Below are 18,048 nucleotides of genomic sequence, written 5' to 3' on the forward strand. Positions count from 1 at the left end.
TGGATACAGGATATGAGTCTTTTTAAATCACTAATTAACCAAGTGTTATGGGGCGCCCCCTCCCCGTTCTCTCAGGAAGAGACAAGATAAATGGCAGTGGGCTACTGAAGGGGATTGCGCTGGAGTTAATCACCACTTTGGAGCCGCACGGCATGCAGTTCGCTGCCCTCATGCAATTACCTACCCTCCTCCACAGTGGAGTCCAGCTGGGTGACTTTGACAGCAAGCCGATCGATTCTGTCTTGAAGGGAATTTGCTCTGATGTAGAAGTTGTTAGCCTCATTAAATAACTCACCAAATATGTCTTCTGCATGTTTGCCTAGAGAAGAGAGGGGGGAAAGGCGTCTGCTGAGGGACTGCTGACGAGTTCATCACTGTCACTGCCACAGGGCTGGTCCACATGGATGTCAAAGCAAGGGTCAAGGGGCAGGGCCTTTGCAACAGTGAACCATGCCAGACTGCACAGAGCCCTCCTTGCTGCCTGAGCTGTCAGTGAAGGTGTTACCACTAAAGGAAACTTCTTTAAAAGAAAAAAGTTCTCATCTTACACAAAACAGAACTATTAAAGCTTTCCTCTTATTGCTCAATGAGATTCAAGAGATCTCTTTGGCCTTTAAATGTAAGCCATCATCAAGTGAGTGGTACTGCAAATCTTACCTTGTGCCTGACGCCTTCTGATGGCACTTAAGTCCCCGGACATTCAGAAATGCAGTTATGTAGTACTGCATCTCCCACAGTCTAAAATCAGCATCCAAGTTTTCAGCTTAAAGTTTCCAGCAGGGATCGCCTCTACTTTTTTTATGGGTATTAGACACAGAGTAGACATGATCTCAATACACAGCCCAGGCTGGCTGTATCCTCTTAGCTCAGTCTCCCTGGGACTATTAGCATTAGTCATCATGTCTGGGTTTCCCTTTTTCTTAAAATCTATTAAACATTTCTGCTAAGATATATTTCCTCACCTCGAATCTGCAAATCTCCACATTATTATTTACTTAGTCTACACGTTTGGTGACTGGCGATTCCACACATCTAAGGACTTAATGTCTCTAACAGAGACACCTCGCTCTCCTGCTGGTTTTCAGTTTCCAGTCTTTGCCCAGCCGACAGAAGAGACTGGGAGCACTCCCAGAGGGCGAACCGGCGGTGAGCTTTAGTTGTTAGTCTCACCGCACTCCCAGTTCACCCTTTCTGCCTCCTTCACAAGGATGAAAGCATCATCTCTCAACTTCGTGCTCCAGGCTACCACCATCACGCCTCTCCTAACATTATGGACTCTTCCCTTAGAACTGTAAGTAAAAATAAACCCTTTCTTCCGTACATTGACTTTGGCCACGGTGTTTCATCACAACAGAAAAGTAACTATGACAAACAATCCCATTTTAGCAAACACGAGGAGCTTACCAACTCAGGGCTGGTTTTTGTACTTATGGCCTAGTCCCTGAGAACAGGAACTGTGCCTGTGTACAGCTGGAGCTCTGCCTCTCCACCATGCATTCTACAAATGGATGACGGAGGCCAGCACACAGCCAGAGGTTACTGTTTTCATTCTCTAGATGAGGTAAGCTGAGACTCACAAAAGCAAATCTGTCCAGACACATTACCTAGGAAGTGGCAGAAACAGATGAGAGAAATTTCACCTGTTAGTCTTGTTTCTGGTGCTCACAGAACCTCCTTGGCCACAGACAACAGTGTGACAGTCCTCACAATGTACAACACAGGATTACCACAGGATACACTCACTTCATCTCTGAGCCTAGCCCAGAAAAGCAGCTGCTTTTCCATCATCAAATACAGTTTTAATGGACTGGAGAGATAGTTCAATGATTAAGATCACTTTCTTCTCTTGCAGAGGACCCAGGTTCGGTTCCCAGCACCCACATGGCAGTTCACACCGTCTGTAACTCCACCTCCAAAGGATCAGATACCCTTTTCTGGCCTCTGGGAAATGCGTAGATGCACACAAATCAGTCATCGACACAAAATAAATACTTTAAAAAAATAGAAATAGGTATTTGTGCACGCATGCTAACAGAAGTATTATTCAGTGTGGCTGGTAAAAGCAGATCACTTGTCCAACCAATAAAGGGATAGTGATATTGAATATTAGCCTTCCAAAGGCAGTGAGTTCTGGCACATTCTACAGCATGGATAGGCTTTAAGGACACTGTGCCAATGAAATAAGCCAGTCACAGAAACACAATACCATGTAACTTCATTCACAGGTACTATAGGACAGACAAATTCAGACAACATAGACCAGTGGTTACCATGCACGGACTTGGGGGAGGAGGAGGGTGGTGTGGGTTAATGGGAGAGATTCAGTTCTGTGAGATGGAAGGCTCTGGACATGTCACGGACAACTGTCAGCACCACTGAACTACATGCCTAAACACAGTAACGGGTCAATTTTATGCTATGCATATTTAACAATGTGGGAAGCCCGGGGAAGCTGGCAGAAGCTGTGTCTGAGGGTAGATGACTGTAGTTAAGGAGAAGAGCTGTGCTTTCTCACTGTGGAGTCAAGTTGCTTCCAGACTCCCCAGCTCCTGACTCACTGTGAGCTTCCCCATAAACACACCCAGGCTGCCAGGAGGGTACTGTGCAGCCACCAAGGCTGTGGCCACCATAGCCAAGCTACTGACCAATGTCAACAGTTACCATGAGTAACTGTTGCTCTTAGGAGCTCTTAGGAATGTCACTGGGAGTTTAGAGGGTTTTGGAATTAAGGAATTAAAACACATGAACCAAATCACGAGCCAGTTAACCTAAAGCAAGTTCTTCCAAGGCACGGGGTAAATTTTCTAGCAAGACACCTACACTCTGCTCCCATGAGATACCTTAAGCTTATCTAACTCTCGACTCACACAAAGATAATCTGGTTTTTATCTCACTGGCTTTCTGAGCATATGAACTAAACCTTTAATCTCGTCACTACATGCACAGAGCTGGTTCTCAATGGCTACTGATGAAAAAACAGACACAGACTGGACCGGAGTTCCCATTAATGAGTAAGCGCACAACAGATGCTGAGCTCACAGACTTGTCAAGAACATTGGCTAAGTGGATTCCATGTTTCTATTCCTTTGGGGTACCTCAAAATCTTTAACAGGAACTAGGAATCTGAAAGAAGAACACTGATCACACCTGTCTGAAATACCTTGGTCTACTAAGGTATATGCACATACATATGCACACATGTGTGCACACCAAGGAATCTTCAAGAACTCCTCTTCCCCTTTTTCTATGATAAAAGTCATCCTTAGGGACCATGGGTATCACGAGGACAGACGTGTACACCTCAGACTCCAGCAGGAGTCACAGCTTCCTTTTAAGCAAGGTGACTCCTACTGAGAAAGATGGTCACTATGTGCTAGATGCCATATAAGCAGAAAATGATAATGTGTCCCCTCTCTCCCATGGATACTCAGGAGATGGAGAGCATGCATCTGATGCTCTTTCCAGCCAGAAGTTCTTGACTTATAAAGGGATAGAGAAATTGAAGACTTCTATAATTGATATTTTTCCAGCTGCACAAAGTGAGTAAGTGGCTGAGAGGATGGAAATGGAGGGAGCCATGCTTTCTGGTGAAGATGTGTAACGTGTTGCCATGTAGTCTTCAGTTTTCCAAAACGATGTGAAATGCTGACTTCTACTCTTCAATATAGTAAGTCTATTAACAGCTAAACTAAAATAACTCTGGTGCAAGATAATGTCCATGCTGAGGGAGTTACAATGGACTTGATACTGACAAAGCCTATGAACCCCTCAGGACCAGGGGAGCCATTTCCACTCACACCCAACGGGGAAATATGCCTATGAAATGCTGAAGAATACAGATAATGCAGGGATTTTTACTCTTACATCTTAGCTGAATTTATTATTATTTTATGCGTGTGGGCTTTATGCCTGCTGGTACATGTGTGTGCACCACATGGCCTTGGATAAACTATATTGACCGAAGCAAAGAGGGAGGGTTCCATCAGGGGAAGAACAGTCCATCAGAACAGCAAGGCATTTGGTATATGTGAGCCACACCCAGGAGGCCAGGGGCACCAGGCCCAGAGTGGCGATCGCACAAATACATGTCTACTTTCGGGGCAGAGGGAGGGCAGCAAGGAGAGACAACCAGAAGCTCCTGCCCTGAGGGGAGAGGTGGTGATGAGAATGGGGATATTTTTCCCCCTTGGGAAGGGAGAGGATGTGACAATTAAGTATCTATTTTCAAGGCGGCTAAAGTCACTTGCTATGGGTTCGAGAGATGGGAGAAACGGAAAAATGATACATTGTGTTTCAGGCGTATTGAGTCTGATGTGCTTTTGAGGTATCAAGTGAGCAGTTGTATGAAGGAATTAGAAATCTAGTGGGGAGGTCAGAACTGTAGGTATAGACTTTGAAGTCACCACACAAAGATCATCAGATTAGCTTGCCAAATGTATGGAAGAGGAAAAAAATCATAATGGCCAGTCCCAAGAGCCTCTGTCCCTCAAAGTGAGGTGGTGTATAAAGTCTCTCCAGACAGGAAGCTATTGATGAACCAAACACCAATAACAGATCACGAAATGTGAGTGAGATTGGGGCACTAGCCACTCGGACGTCTCTGCAATGCTGATGCACTTTCATCCATGTGGGTGGGCAGGAGACACCAGGGGGGCGGGGGCTGTGGAGCCTGAGGGGAGCTTGAAGGATCCTTGCTGTGAAGAGAACAGTAAAGGGAGAGGACAGTCAAGAGATTTAGGTGCATCCTCACTGGGCTTCATCTGACGGGAACAGAACCGAGAGAGAACTCAACAGGAGCCGCAGGATGCGGTAGCAGAAATGGACCAGCCCAGCCACGGTGAGGAGGGGCAGAGAGTAAGAGCGTGCAGACGCTAACTGTGGGCTGACTTATCTGGACCCGGAACACAGTGCTCTTTGATAAGTGAAAGAAACATCAGATTCAGGAGTGTACACCTGAGGGAAGAGAAGATAGGCCTCGGTCAGTCTAAAACCACAAAGACTAATTAATGAGGTGACGACGGCAGAGTGGCTGAGCAACTTGCCATGCGTTTCCACGTTCCCCACAAACATGCTGCTGCTTTTTGTTCATCTTCACTCTGAAGTATTTCTAATTCCCGTTTTGAATTTTTCTGTGACCAGCAATACTCTAAAAAAATGTTGGTTGAATTCCCAATATTGAAAATTATCTTACAGATAATTAGCATCTCATTATCATCATGCTCTCTATATTGATCTCTTTAGACTTATGTTCTAGATAATAGCAGATGCTCCATCTGGTAGATGCTCCTTGGGAATATTCTTTTAAAAAGTGTATATTCTAAGAAAGAGAGAGAGAGAGAGAGAGAGAGAGAGAGAGAGAGAGAGAGAGAGAGAGAGAGAGAGAGAAAGAAAGAAAGAAAGAAAGAAAGAAAGAAAGAAAGAAAGAAAGAAAGAAAGAAAGAAAGAAAATTTTATGTGGGCTGGAGAGATGGTTCAGTGGTTAGAGCACTGCTGCTCTTCCAGAGGACCTGGATTCAATTCCCAGCAACCACAGGGTGGCTCACAGCCATGTGTAACTTCTGTTCCAGGAGGATCTGATGCTCTCTTCTGGCCTCCATGGATGCTGCCTATACATTGGATACATGGATGCTTTTCATATACATAAAAGATGCATTTTAAAAAATTTAAAAAGTGTGTATGTGCACATGCCCGAATGCCTGCACATGTGACCACGCCTTCATGTGGATACACGCCGTCCCGCACATAGCAGGGTCAGAGGGCAACTTGTAGGAGTCAGTTCCCTCCTCCCACCATGAGCTTCCAGCTATCACACTCGGGGCCTCAGGTTTGGCATGGAACCCTTCTGTCTGCTCAGGCATCCTATGCTTCAGAAATGCACATTCCATAGCTTGGGAATTTATCACACAAGGAGAAATTAAGCCAAACTGATGAGTAGTATTACTCAAATATTTCCTGTTACTATCAATTATTTTGCCTACATTTTCTTTCAATAATTTGTGCTTTTTAAAATCACACCAATTGCTATCTGTAATTTTTATATGTCTCCTGTTAGTTTTGCTTATTTTATTTTTAAAATATTCTGGTCTTTTAAATTATGTGTATATGCGTGTCTGTATGGCTACGTGCACATGGAAGTAATGCCCACAGAGGCCAGACGGGGGCATCAGACTCCCCAGAACTGGAGGACAGATGGTCGTGAGCCGCTTGGTGGACACTGAGAATTAAACCCAGGTCAGTCTCAATCCCTGAGCTGTCTCTCCAGTTGCTTTGTTCTGTTTATTTTTCTTTCTTGTGCTTTGGCGCATTCTTACCACACGCACATACATCTTTAGCATGTGAATTGTATGGTGTTCCAGACCGTAAGGTACGAAGTAATCCCTGCATTTTCTTCTTATGTGGTGTTTCTGTGCTTGGGCCATAGTGAGGGGGACCTGTGGAGGCAGGGTGTCACTGCGGGCTGGGCTTTGGAGGCTTCCTTCTCTGCTCAAGCTCTACTCATTGTGGAAGAGAACTTCCTCTGGCTGCCTGAGGATACTGGTCTCCCCTGGCTGCCTTCAGATCACGATGCAGAACTAACTCTCAGCTCCTCCTCCAGCTCCATGTCTGCTGGCATGCTGCCATGCTTCCCGCCTTGATGGTAATGGACTGACCCTCAGAACCTGTGAGCCAGTCCCAGTTAAATGGTGTTCTTTATAAGAGTTGCCTTGGTCATGGTGTCTCTTCCCAGTAATAGAAACCCTAACTAAGATACTTTGTATTTATAATTTAATTTTCTGTCTATGTAAGATATATATATTATATAGATATATGCATGACTGTTTATATAAATGTTTTATACACACATGCACACACATATATTAATTACTTTACAAAGGATTATATTTCATCACAGCATCTTCAAATAAAACACAGCCTGTCTGCCCTCCCCCTCCCCCACCCAGCCCCACGGCCCCCTGCTAACCCTTCAGTCACATACACTGCTACTGTCCCTCACGTCAACATTTCTCTTGATTTCATAACCTATATCCACCTGTATGTACAAAGACACAGAAAAATTAAAATCTTGCATCTGCACGCGAGCGAGAACACAGCATCTTTGTCTTTCTGATCCTAAGTGGCCATACTGAATATAATTTGCCTCCATATGCACCCACTCTCCTGCAAATTCCCTCATCTTCTTCACAGCTGAATAAAACTGTGTAGGTATGCACACTGTCGTCATCCATTTCTCTCATGGACACGCAGGCTGATCCTGGTCCCGTGTAGGTGTGATGTGAGCGCTCTTGCAGGGAGGACCCAGGTTTGAGTCCCTGCGCCCATGTTAGGCAGCTCACAGCCACCTGTAACTCCAGTTCTGGGCAGCGTGAACAGAGCAGCAGCAAACACAGACATCAGAGTGTCTTTGAGGCAGGGCTTGAAGTCTGCAGAAATTACGCCCAGGGGTAGACTACCTACATTGTGCAGTTTCGAGAAACTTCCACGTTGGTTTCCATGATGGCCACACCAGTTTTTTTTTCCCACCAGCATCGGATTGAACACTGTCTTCTTGTCTTTCCCCACACTGTCTTTATTATCGATTGGTTTCTAGGAGATTGCGGGGCTCACTGGGTCAGAGGGGACCTCCCAGCTGTCCTGATTCGCACGCCCCCGTCTGCCAGGATGCTGACCACTTCTCAGGGTGTTGCCAGTCACTCGAATTCCTTCCTTTGTCCAGAGTCCGTGCAATCCATCACTAGCTATTTTATTTTATTGTGCATGTTTACATTTCTCTACACAATCAAGATATGAACTTGTGTCTGAAGTGTAACTACCGGAGTCTCTCTCATTCTTCAGGTTGTGTGATCTGCTGGTGGGTTCCTTGGCTGTGAAGCTTCTGAATTCATGATATGATCTTGTTTGTTAGTTTTTGCCCTGCTGGAGTCCTGTTTGGGAAGTTCTTGTCTAGACCCGCACCGTGAGGTGCTTCCCTATGTGAACAGGTTTACGGCTGCTCTTTCATCTGTATAAAGCACCCCACACTTCTTCCCGAGTCTCCCCTCTGAGAGTAACCAAGCCAGCTTTCTTATGCAACTGCAGGATCCTACCTGAGGATTTCCTTAAGTCTTTGTCTATAACCTTCAATGTGTATTTTCGCCTCATTGGTTTATGTATCTTGGTAACTGTAATGATTAGGGAAAGGAGGGAGATTTTATATCAAAGAACTCAGAGTTCTAAGCCATCTGCAGAGACTATTTCTCATTACGAGTAAGCTGATCATTATTAAGATGCAGAATGTTTTTAGCATCCCCCAGAAAGGGGTCTCATGCATTCCAACAGTGAAAACTGGTTAAATAAGCCTCAGCTATTGAAAGTTCCTTAGATGAACCACAGAGCTGTTTATCATGTAGTGAGGACAGGCTTCACAGCTATTTGTATACTGAAATGTCATTCTTATAAAGATGCATACAGTGAAGTATCTTCAGTAATTTCATTGAATTGATGCAGTGTTGTGTATTGTGTACTTTATGTAACTTTGTGCTATACTTTTTACATATAATCAAGTATAACGTGTGTGTGTGTGTGTGTGTGAAAGAGAAAGAGAAAGAGAGAGAGAGAGAGAGAGAGAGAGAGAGAGAGAGAGAGAGAGAGAGAACATTCTAAAGGGAATAAGAGAGAGCGAACATTCCAAAGGGAATGAGAGAGAAAGAGAGAGAGAGAGAGAGAGAGAGAGAGAGAGAGAGAACATTCTAAAGGGAATGAGGGGAACAGTTATTATCACAAGAACAGAAGAAAGTCAGTAACAGTCACTGTGTTTAAAGGACTCCTGGCAGCGTTGGACCAGATTCCTGATGCTCCTCTTTAAAAGGAAAATTATATTAAAATTATATTCTAATGGTGCTGAGTGTCTTCTTATACACTTCTTTATTATCTCAGTGTTCTTTGGTCAAGGTGTACTGGGATTTATTCACCTTTTTAAAAAGATGAATTTACTTTTATGTGTAGTAGTCTGTGCACCACATGTATGCAGTACCTACAGAGGCCAGAAGAGGGCGTCAGATTCCCGTGGAACTGACATGGTTGTGAGCCATCATGTGGGTTCTGGGAACTAAACCCAGGTCCTCTGCAAGAGCAGCTAGTGCTCTTGCAGCTAAGACATCTCTTGGCCCAAGTATTTGTTCTCTTCAAAATTAGTTCCTCCTTGCTTAATACAGAATTTTAAAACTTCCTCGATAAGTCATTTATCAAATATGTTCATAAAACATGTTCGTCTCCTTGGTGGCTCCCCTTTTATTCTTTATAATGCATCTTTCTTAGAAGTTTCCAACCTTAACAATGTTGTAACATATAAAAACTATTACTTCCCTCTAATACCAGCAAGGATTTGATTGCAAGATACTGCAGTTTTAATTGAGCAGCCGGCTGAGAGGTGCAAGAATTTGGGATTATTAATCAAGGAAAATAGTGAAGTATTCTCAGTTTCATGTTAACTGGTGTGCAGAATGACTGTCATTGTCTGAAGGAAACCCCTCAGTGCTCATCAGCTGCACATCAAGTTCTGCAGTGTTAGCCAGAGCTTTTCTCCCTCAGCCACTACTCTGATCTCCCGTACTAGAAATTCATATTTAAAAAAAAACAATCTGAAACTGCATAGTAAATACTCTATAACTGTTACTGGGTAGACTCTGAAGGGTGCGGGCCTTTGTCTTTCACACTAACACTCTCCGAGTTACAAGTTTCCTCTTTTGTGGCTATGACCATCACTAACCTTAGCAGCAGCAACCAATATTGTCCTGTTAAAAACACCTAAAAACCCCACTGAAACCCAATGCTGCAAAACTCCCTTACCTCGAAACCTGTGTTCAATGAGGCTGTAAAGGGGGTGTGCCAAACACCCTAAAGGCAGGCAGAACACGGCTGCACGTGCTGCTCCGCACACAGGAGCAGAATGCCTTCAGGCTGTAAACAGTGCTTTAGCACTCACCATTTGAGCCTCTTATTTTAAACATCGGAGAATCAAAATGAGGTGAGCGCCAGTCTCAATGGCTAGTTCCTCCAGGATTTCCGGGGTCTCTGTCTACTCTAGAACCACAAGAAAACAAGCAGGTCTCCAGGAAAATTGCTGTGCTCAAGAAAGGGATGACTAATGTGGGTCAGGGCAAATCCTGAAGCTCCCACTGCAACCTCCCTCCTGACCGCAGAGACCAGTCACAGCCAGCCAGTGTCTCACGCGTGCCTGCAGGAAGCCCTCCTGCTACACAGCACCCATCTGGACCCACACTACAGGTGCATCTCTGAGGGTAGTGGGAGGAGGAGGGATTGATTTGATGGTGGTTGGAAGGATGGGGTTTGTACATAAAGTAAAGAAGGTTAAGAAATTCTTTCTCATCTAGATTGACTGAGTAGAGGCTAGGGACCCTAAGAAAGTTTTTAAAAAGATTCCGCTTTGGGTTTATCATAAATGGTAGGATACTTGACTAAGCATAAGGACTTAGGCCAGGGCCTCAACGTCAAAACACAGCAAAGGAGCCAATAACACCATCTGATGATTATGAAATGGGAAACAAAAATTCATGAAAGACAGGGTCTCATGTAGTCAGGCTAGCCTGGAGCGTGCTGTGTACAAATGGAGGACTCTGAACTGATCCTCCTGCCTCGACTTCCCAGGTGCTGAGATTCCAGTGCTGTGCCACTCTGTCCATCCTGGTGTGGTGCACCTGGGACTGACCCCACTGTGGTGAAGGCAAGTACTCCACACACTGACCTCCCCCACCCCATTTTAAAATTACACCTGTGAATTCTGATTCCCGTGCTAGCACAGCCCACTTTCTCTCAGCAGGCCACTCCTTGGTTAGAAGGACAGAGGGCCAGCACAATGTGGGGATGGACTGAGATTTGCCACAAATGCCTCAGACAGACACATACACACACACACACACACACACACACACACACTTAGAACTCAGTCACAAGTAAACACTGCATGGAAAGACTCCCCAAAGATTGAAGTGTAATGGTGGGTACAGTCAATGAACCAAATGGAAGAACTGCAAGGGCTAGACAGTGTTGAAACATATTATGAATGTTGTGGTTTGAGTGAGGAATGTCCCTGCCCGATAGGCTCAGGTATTTGGTCACTCGGTCCCCTGTTGGTGGCACTGTGGAGATACAGACTCCCTTGGTTGCTTCTTTCTTCTGAGCTATGCCTCTTCTACACGTTGGGTTTCCCATGCGGTCATTGCGGCTCCTTATCCCAGGACCACATTTTAACAGCAGGTCCCATAATTCATTATGTTCATTAGGTCAGCTTCCTAAAATGAAGTAACTGGCCTAGATTGTTTTTTAAATGCAAAACCACACAGGTCTGCATTTGGAGGCTGGCATCTCTGGTCCATATCCCATTCCATGGGATGCTTCCTGGAATCTTGTTTGATAGTCTGAAAGAAAGGTAGTGTCGGGAGCCATGGAAGGAATCTAGCTAGGGACCAAGTGTCCTTGAGGCAGGTACCCATCACTGGTCCAGCCTGAGGCCACAGAGGATCAGCAGTGCTCAGAGACATCAAGTTTCCATATGTGCGATGCAACAAATATCCCCCCCAGAGTGACAGTTGGTCTTTCTATTGTATGTGTATAAGACAACCCCAATGGTGGCTTTAAACTCTAGTTTTTACCCTATACCTAGAATCTGACATCTAGAATGAACTTGGTCTGTACTGTATTAAAGTCAAGATATCAGCAAGGCTATGTTCCTTTGGGGGCTCTCAGGAGAGTCCACTCCTCTCTCTTTAGGCTCAAAGGCTGCCTGTCCTCCATCTTCAAAGGCACTAGCAGCCACTGAGCCATCCCAACAGCACACACTCCCGCACCAGTTTTGCTGCTGCCTTCGTCCACAGTTAAAGAAATCCCATGATCCAGGAATTCCTGAGCCCAGGAAATACCTTTCTCCAAAGGTCAGGTGCTTTATGAATGTTCCCTTATGTGTAACTGACATACATACAGGTTTCAAGCACGGGGCACAGCTACATCTGGAGGGGCTTGTGGGAGTATACCTATTGCAAGAGCTTCTGCAGCAACAGGTGGGGAAGCCAGTTATCTGGGACTATGTCCAAACAGGTAAAATAATCCTGGTTAATATAACATTCTGCTGAATACCACCGTTCAATGGATAGCCTGATTATTAAATTTTTAAGTTTAAGTCAGTTTGCATTACTTATATTTTTTGTCAACAGACTTTTTAGCTACTTACAAGAAAGAGAACTTGCAAAAACACATAAAAGCAAAGAGAAACGTGCAACTATCAATAACTTGAAAGAGATGTTTTTTTCTGTAATTATATATTCTCTAAACAACCACTAACCCAAACTCAACTGTAATTAGCTTAGCTTTCAAGGGAATTCCATTCCAAAATGTATGGTAATTCATTTCCAGGCGACAGTTTCTTTAGCCAAAATTTACAAATCTCCTTAAAAGATATCAGTATCAAATATGATCCTTCTAAAGAAATAGCTATTTGCAGTGGTTCTTCTCAAAAATAAATACAAAAAACACTGAGTCTCTTTATCTCTCACACACACACACACACTCACTCATGAACACACACACACTTACACACACTGATATCTCACTAATATATACATCTACCTTTTGTATATAAGACTACCTGACTATAGACTTTCCAGCTATTACCAGTTTGCAGAGTTAAGTGTGAAAATCCGTAGCCACTGAAAGAAATGGAGGCAAAGTGAGAAAACTGGGTTAGGAGAAAAAAGTCAAAGTGGGAAAAAATACAACTTCAAAGAGCATTAAAGAAAAAAAAGCCTTTTCGTGCTTCTCTAAATCCTAAAAAGAATTTAATATTAACCTTTATTGACAAAATAATGGAGTCTCTTCTTCCTTACAGCTGTAGCTGTCAGTCAACTACATATATGTATAATATATATAATATGTAAGTAATAATCCGCTTCCTTGTTGTTATTTTCTATTTAGAATTGGGCCAATACTTGTTGACCATCAACTGTATACTAGGTACACAGTAGACACTAACTACTTTTCAACCTAACAAGTTAAAAAGAGAAAAGACCCTTGGTCCTGTCAAATTTAATGAGACAGTTTTGAAAAAAATCCAATCTCCAATCAACTTAATCTTAAAAGGCATTAAAAATAAACACGCTGTGAAGTCCACACATCTGATCCTCTCTAGCAATGTGCAGGTTCATGGTTTCATGAGTCAGGTACCAGCAGCCCAGGGCAGACACTGTCATTGGCCATGGCGGAGAGAGGAAGATGCTTTTCTTCACAGTTGCCAATCACAAGTCAACATCCTCTGGGTACCATGAAGTCTGTAAAACACCACCAGTAGCCAGGGGAAACAGTGCGGACTTACTCAGACTGCTTAGCTGGCGGATGATGGCAGCGAGGGTGCTGTTGGTCACACATTCCAGCTCACTGGTGATTCCTTCCGGCAGGGCACCACGGCACAGGTGCCGGGGTTCGATGTTCCTCTTCACTAAAGGCATGCTGACAATCTGAAAATGAAAAAGATAGACAAGTCCTTTAATAGATATACTTTTATATTTATATATATACTTAGAGACAGACAGAGAGAGAGAGACTGAGACTCACTTAAACAAACCTAGAATTTTAATTTTCTTGGAAACAGATACTTGGTCAGGATTTTTAGTTTGCCTTTCATTTCTGTGTGGAAGGGTTGGCTAGAAGGTGATGCATGTCCAATTACCTTAAAACTACATAGATATCAGATATACGTAGAATCCTCCTGTAAGAGAAGAACACTCTCACAGAGTTCCAGGTATGTATGTGTGAGAGACTGAACAGGTGACCCCTGCCCTCGCTCTCCACTGAAATGATGGCATACAGCAAAGGGCCAGAAAAAATAAATTAAAGCAGGGTATGATGGCGCATACCTTTAATCCCAGCACTCAAGAGGCAGAAGCAGGTGGATCTCTATGAGTTCGAGGCCAGCCTGATCTACATAGTGAGTTCTGGGTCAGCCAAGGCTAGATATCCCATCTCAAAAAAGCAGACAGACAAGCGAATGCCCCATAGTTATTAGTTATACACAAAATGCACTATTCATCTCCCACACATGTTTAAAGATGTCTGTGGTGCTTAAGTGATCGTCACTGGTGGACAAGCAGGACTACGAGCACCCGAGGGTCTCTAAAGGTCTTTCTGGTGACAGTTCCTTTCTTATTCCCTGTGACCAAGGGTCTGGCAGGTGTCCCCTGTACATTCTTGTGACTTTACTACCTGTGCAGGAAGCCTCTAAACATATGGTTTAATATTCGACTGAGTTTGGTATGACTGGAGTCATACCAAATCTTGTGGGCTTTCTTTCCATATAAGGCTTTTACTATTTATCAAAGTTGGTGTATGCTGGCTTTCGTTGCTTTATAACAACCAGGAAGGAAATCATAACTAGTACTAGAGACCTAGCCAGCTTCCAGGGACTGAGGAGGTCACGGACCTCAGAGAAGAATCTACACCACCACGGCTGGAGCAGCAGAACTCTCTACCACTTTCAAATCTCATCTCTATGTCACAGGTGAGTGTCATTTCCAGCCCTCAACAAAGAAGCTTCTCCTGCCAGCAAACGGAGACCATCACAGGAAACCCCAGCTGGACGGAGCATAGACAGCAACAGAGCGCGGGGAGCTCAGCTCTAATGGACACACAGAAACCCTGAATCCATGGCTCAGGGAGCACTGAGGAAGAAAGGCCAGAAAGACTGTAAGAGCCAGCACACCAGGCAGTCTGCTGTGAGACGTGCTCTTCTGGAAATGGCTGCAGAAACAAGCTGGAGCAACAGCAGCCTCAAGGGCCACGGCAACACAGACGGGGTAGGCAGTCTTGCAGGCCCCAGTCTAGACCAAGACTACAGGTAACTATTTACTGCTGGGAGAAGAATTAGCCTCTCCCAGGGATAGGTTGTCCAATGCAGAGTAGTCAGCCTCAAAATCACATACACACTACCAATGAAAACGGACTCTGTATGTGTTTGTATGTATGCATGTATATGTATATGTATTTTGCATATACATGCAAACACCTATATATAATCAAATAAAAGAAGGCTATCAACTTGAGAGTTGGGGGCATGCGAAGAGTTTTGGGAAGGCTAGCTGGGAAGGGCTGGAGGAAGAAAAGGTGAAATTATATAATCCTATTTTAATTAAAAACATCACTACAGCATTCATTTTTATGGATTTTAATATTCCTAGGGAACATGCAAAAATATGTGTGTATATTCATAAAACACACTACATATTACTTAGAACATTTCTTGTTATACACTAGACACGCCTATGCCACAATTGACTTACCCATTCTACTGGCAGAACATCTTTGAACCATCTTAAGTTTGAGTCAATTATAAAGAATGCTGCTTTGAAAAATGTATACACATGGGCACACACAGACAGACACACACATGGACACACACAAACAGACACATACAAAGAGACACACACAACCAGCTGTTGGGTTTCTAATGACCTTTAAAGACCCAAGTATAATAGTCCTGGTCTCTGTGCAGTGTCATGAGGGGAGAGTAGACACTTCAAGAGTTGGGGTCCGGGGCTCAGGTCACTGCAGGAGTGCCACTGAAGGAGGCTGGCAGACCTCAGCCACTTCCCCCTTGTGGTTCTTGGTAATGACGTGAGCAGCTCTTCCCACTTTTGTCTGCATGACACATACCAGAGACCCAACACAACAGGCTGACCAACCATGGGACGGAACCATTGAATCCTGAGCAAATTAGCCTTCCTCTTGAGATGACTAAGCCAGGCACTGTGTAACACACTGAGAAAAAGCTGACAAATACAGAACTAAGAGCAAGAGACAGAAGTGGCCACGAGACTACAGATGCAACGCCCCCAGACTGTAGACTGAAAAGACCGTCCTAGACTACAAACATGAAGTAACTTCACCTGAACTCCAGCACCCAAGCTCAAGATTCAGAGGCACCAGGAAGGGGAAAATGGGAATGGAATGCAAGAAAATGAGGAGAATGGCCTTTTAACTACGCCTGCCTTCTTCCCTGCTGGGGTCCCCTCTTAGTGCCCCACTTAGCATGACACTGGCCAGAGCAAGGACAAGGCTGAGAAATGCAGAGGAGTCAGAGCAGCCATCTTCACTGGCTGGATCACTACTGCTCTGAAAACTCGCTATTAAGAGACTGGACCACTTCTTCTTGGGAATGTATGGGGGATCTATAAACACCACTAAGATGTCAGCCAGTTTACCCTACAGTAACAGTCAACAGTCTGTGAGGCACACAACAGCCAACCAGCTTTCAGGGCCTCAGATTTCAATAAAGGGCAGAAGACAGGTTCCCAATCAGATTCATGTTCACTTTGTCCCCCTTAAATATATATATAACTAAAGAACTGCTCCCCCAAGAAGAGATGGGATTCTTTGCCTTTTAAATGATTTTTTCAAATGTTTTATGTCATTTGCATGAGTGTTTGCCTGTATGTCAGCAGACATACCTTGTATGTGCAGTGCCCTCAGAGTCCGAGCGGGCACTGGGCCTGGAGTTCTAGGCCACTGGGAGACATCATTTGGGTGTAAGGCTTGAACCTAGTCCTCTGGCCAAGCAGCCAGCGCTCGGCTGATGAGCCATGTCTCCAGACCCACACATGCATTACAAGTACAATTAGAGCCCCACACTCATTGAGGAGGTTTATGAGTGCCACACATGACTCCTTGTGGAACACTAGGAAATAAATACCATGACTGAGATGAATTTTCAATCTCACAAGCTTCTCCCATTGCCCAACTTTTGTGGAGAAGCCAGTACCTACATGTCTCTTGGTAGCTATTAAATGCCCTGGCACACAAATCTGAAATTTCTATGGCATTTGGGAAGTTAGTCATCTATGTTTAAGGATACATGGTTGAGTTTTCTGTTACCTGAAGCAAAACCTACTGTCAACCAATACAGTAGCTACAATGGCAAGCTACAAGCACAGAAGCTGGGAAGGTGTTAGCATAAACCAACCTTTGCTTCTCGTCCTCCTCTCTTCCTGACTGAGGGTCCACTGACTCCAACACAAGTAACTTACTGATCACCTGTCTGGTACCCACCAGCATGCAAGGTGCTGAGGATGCAATGGCAGGGTAAGTTGTCCTCGGTCTAGAGACTCTTCCTCCAGCAGAGTTTTAGCAGACGAGGGAACTAACAACAAACCAAGGATACCACCAAAGTCTAGCCTGGTGAACCCATGAGCCAACTAGTGTTACTGAGAGAAGCAGAAGTCACCCAGACAGAAGATCACTGAAATCCATCCCAGCCTGGGCCACAGTTCACCAAAGCTGGGACCCTGCAGCTCTCTGCGAAACTGGTAGGAAACTTTCAGCGAAGTTTCCTACCTGCTGGCTAGCTCGCATGGTGCCACAAGGTACCACGCAAGTTGCTGGCCGTCGATCATTCTACCAACTACAATAATGACCTGCAAATATGCTTGCTGACGCAAGAGTAGCGTGGCCACTGGGCGGTGGTGGCGCACGCCTGTAATCCCAGCACTCTGGGAGGTAGAGGCAGGCAGATTTCTGAGTTCGAGGCCAGCCTGGTCTACAGAGTGAGTTCCAGGACAGCCAAGGCTATACAGAGAAACCCTGTCTCCAAAAAAGCAAATCCAAAATCAAACAAACAAACAAACAAAAAAGAGTAGCGAGGCCTTGGGGCAGATGGCCCTTCCCATAAGTACTGTACTGCACTTGTACCTAGAGCTGGTGATGCCAGAGGCCCTAGGAGAAAACCTACAACTGCCATTCTGCTAAATGGATATGGTATCAAACTGCCTTCTAGATATTCCTTTATACCCACAGATTGGTCCTGCTCCCAGAGCCATCAGAGACAGTTCCTTTTTGCAATGAACAGTGGCGAACGCTGAGACACACAACTCATCAAAGTGCTGAGAGCAAGTGACTGTGGCATGCTTGGTCCTACACAAGATATCTATATATCACCCCCAAAAGGCTCAGAGAACATCCTGGAAGATGGGACAGGAGGAGCCTAAGAGACAGAGGTCAAGTGCCCTGGTCATG

At 44.6% G+C, this 18,048-nt stretch overlaps 1 protein-coding gene across 1 annotated transcript in view; it reads right to left on the reverse strand.

Annotated features, from left to right (window-relative positions):
• Nucleotides 1-18,048, reverse strand: part of Wasf3 (WASP family member 3) — a 90,399-nt gene that overhangs the window by 23,828 nt on the left and 48,523 nt on the right. Inside the window, exons 3-4 of the mRNA XM_052168691.1 lie at nt 13,361-13,502; nt 185-319 (exon numbers count right to left, since the gene is read on the reverse strand). Coding sequence (XP_052024651.1) covers nt 185-319; nt 13,361-13,493 — 268 coding nt within the window. The 5' untranslated portion in view covers nt 13,494-13,502. The remainder of the gene's footprint in view (nt 1-184; nt 320-13,360; nt 13,503-18,048) is intronic.

The sequence above is a fragment of the Apodemus sylvaticus genome, chromosome 22 (assembly GCF_947179515.1).
Source record: "Apodemus sylvaticus chromosome 22, mApoSyl1.1, whole genome shotgun sequence".
Classification (NCBI taxonomy): domain Eukaryota; kingdom Metazoa; phylum Chordata; class Mammalia; order Rodentia; family Muridae; genus Apodemus; species Apodemus sylvaticus.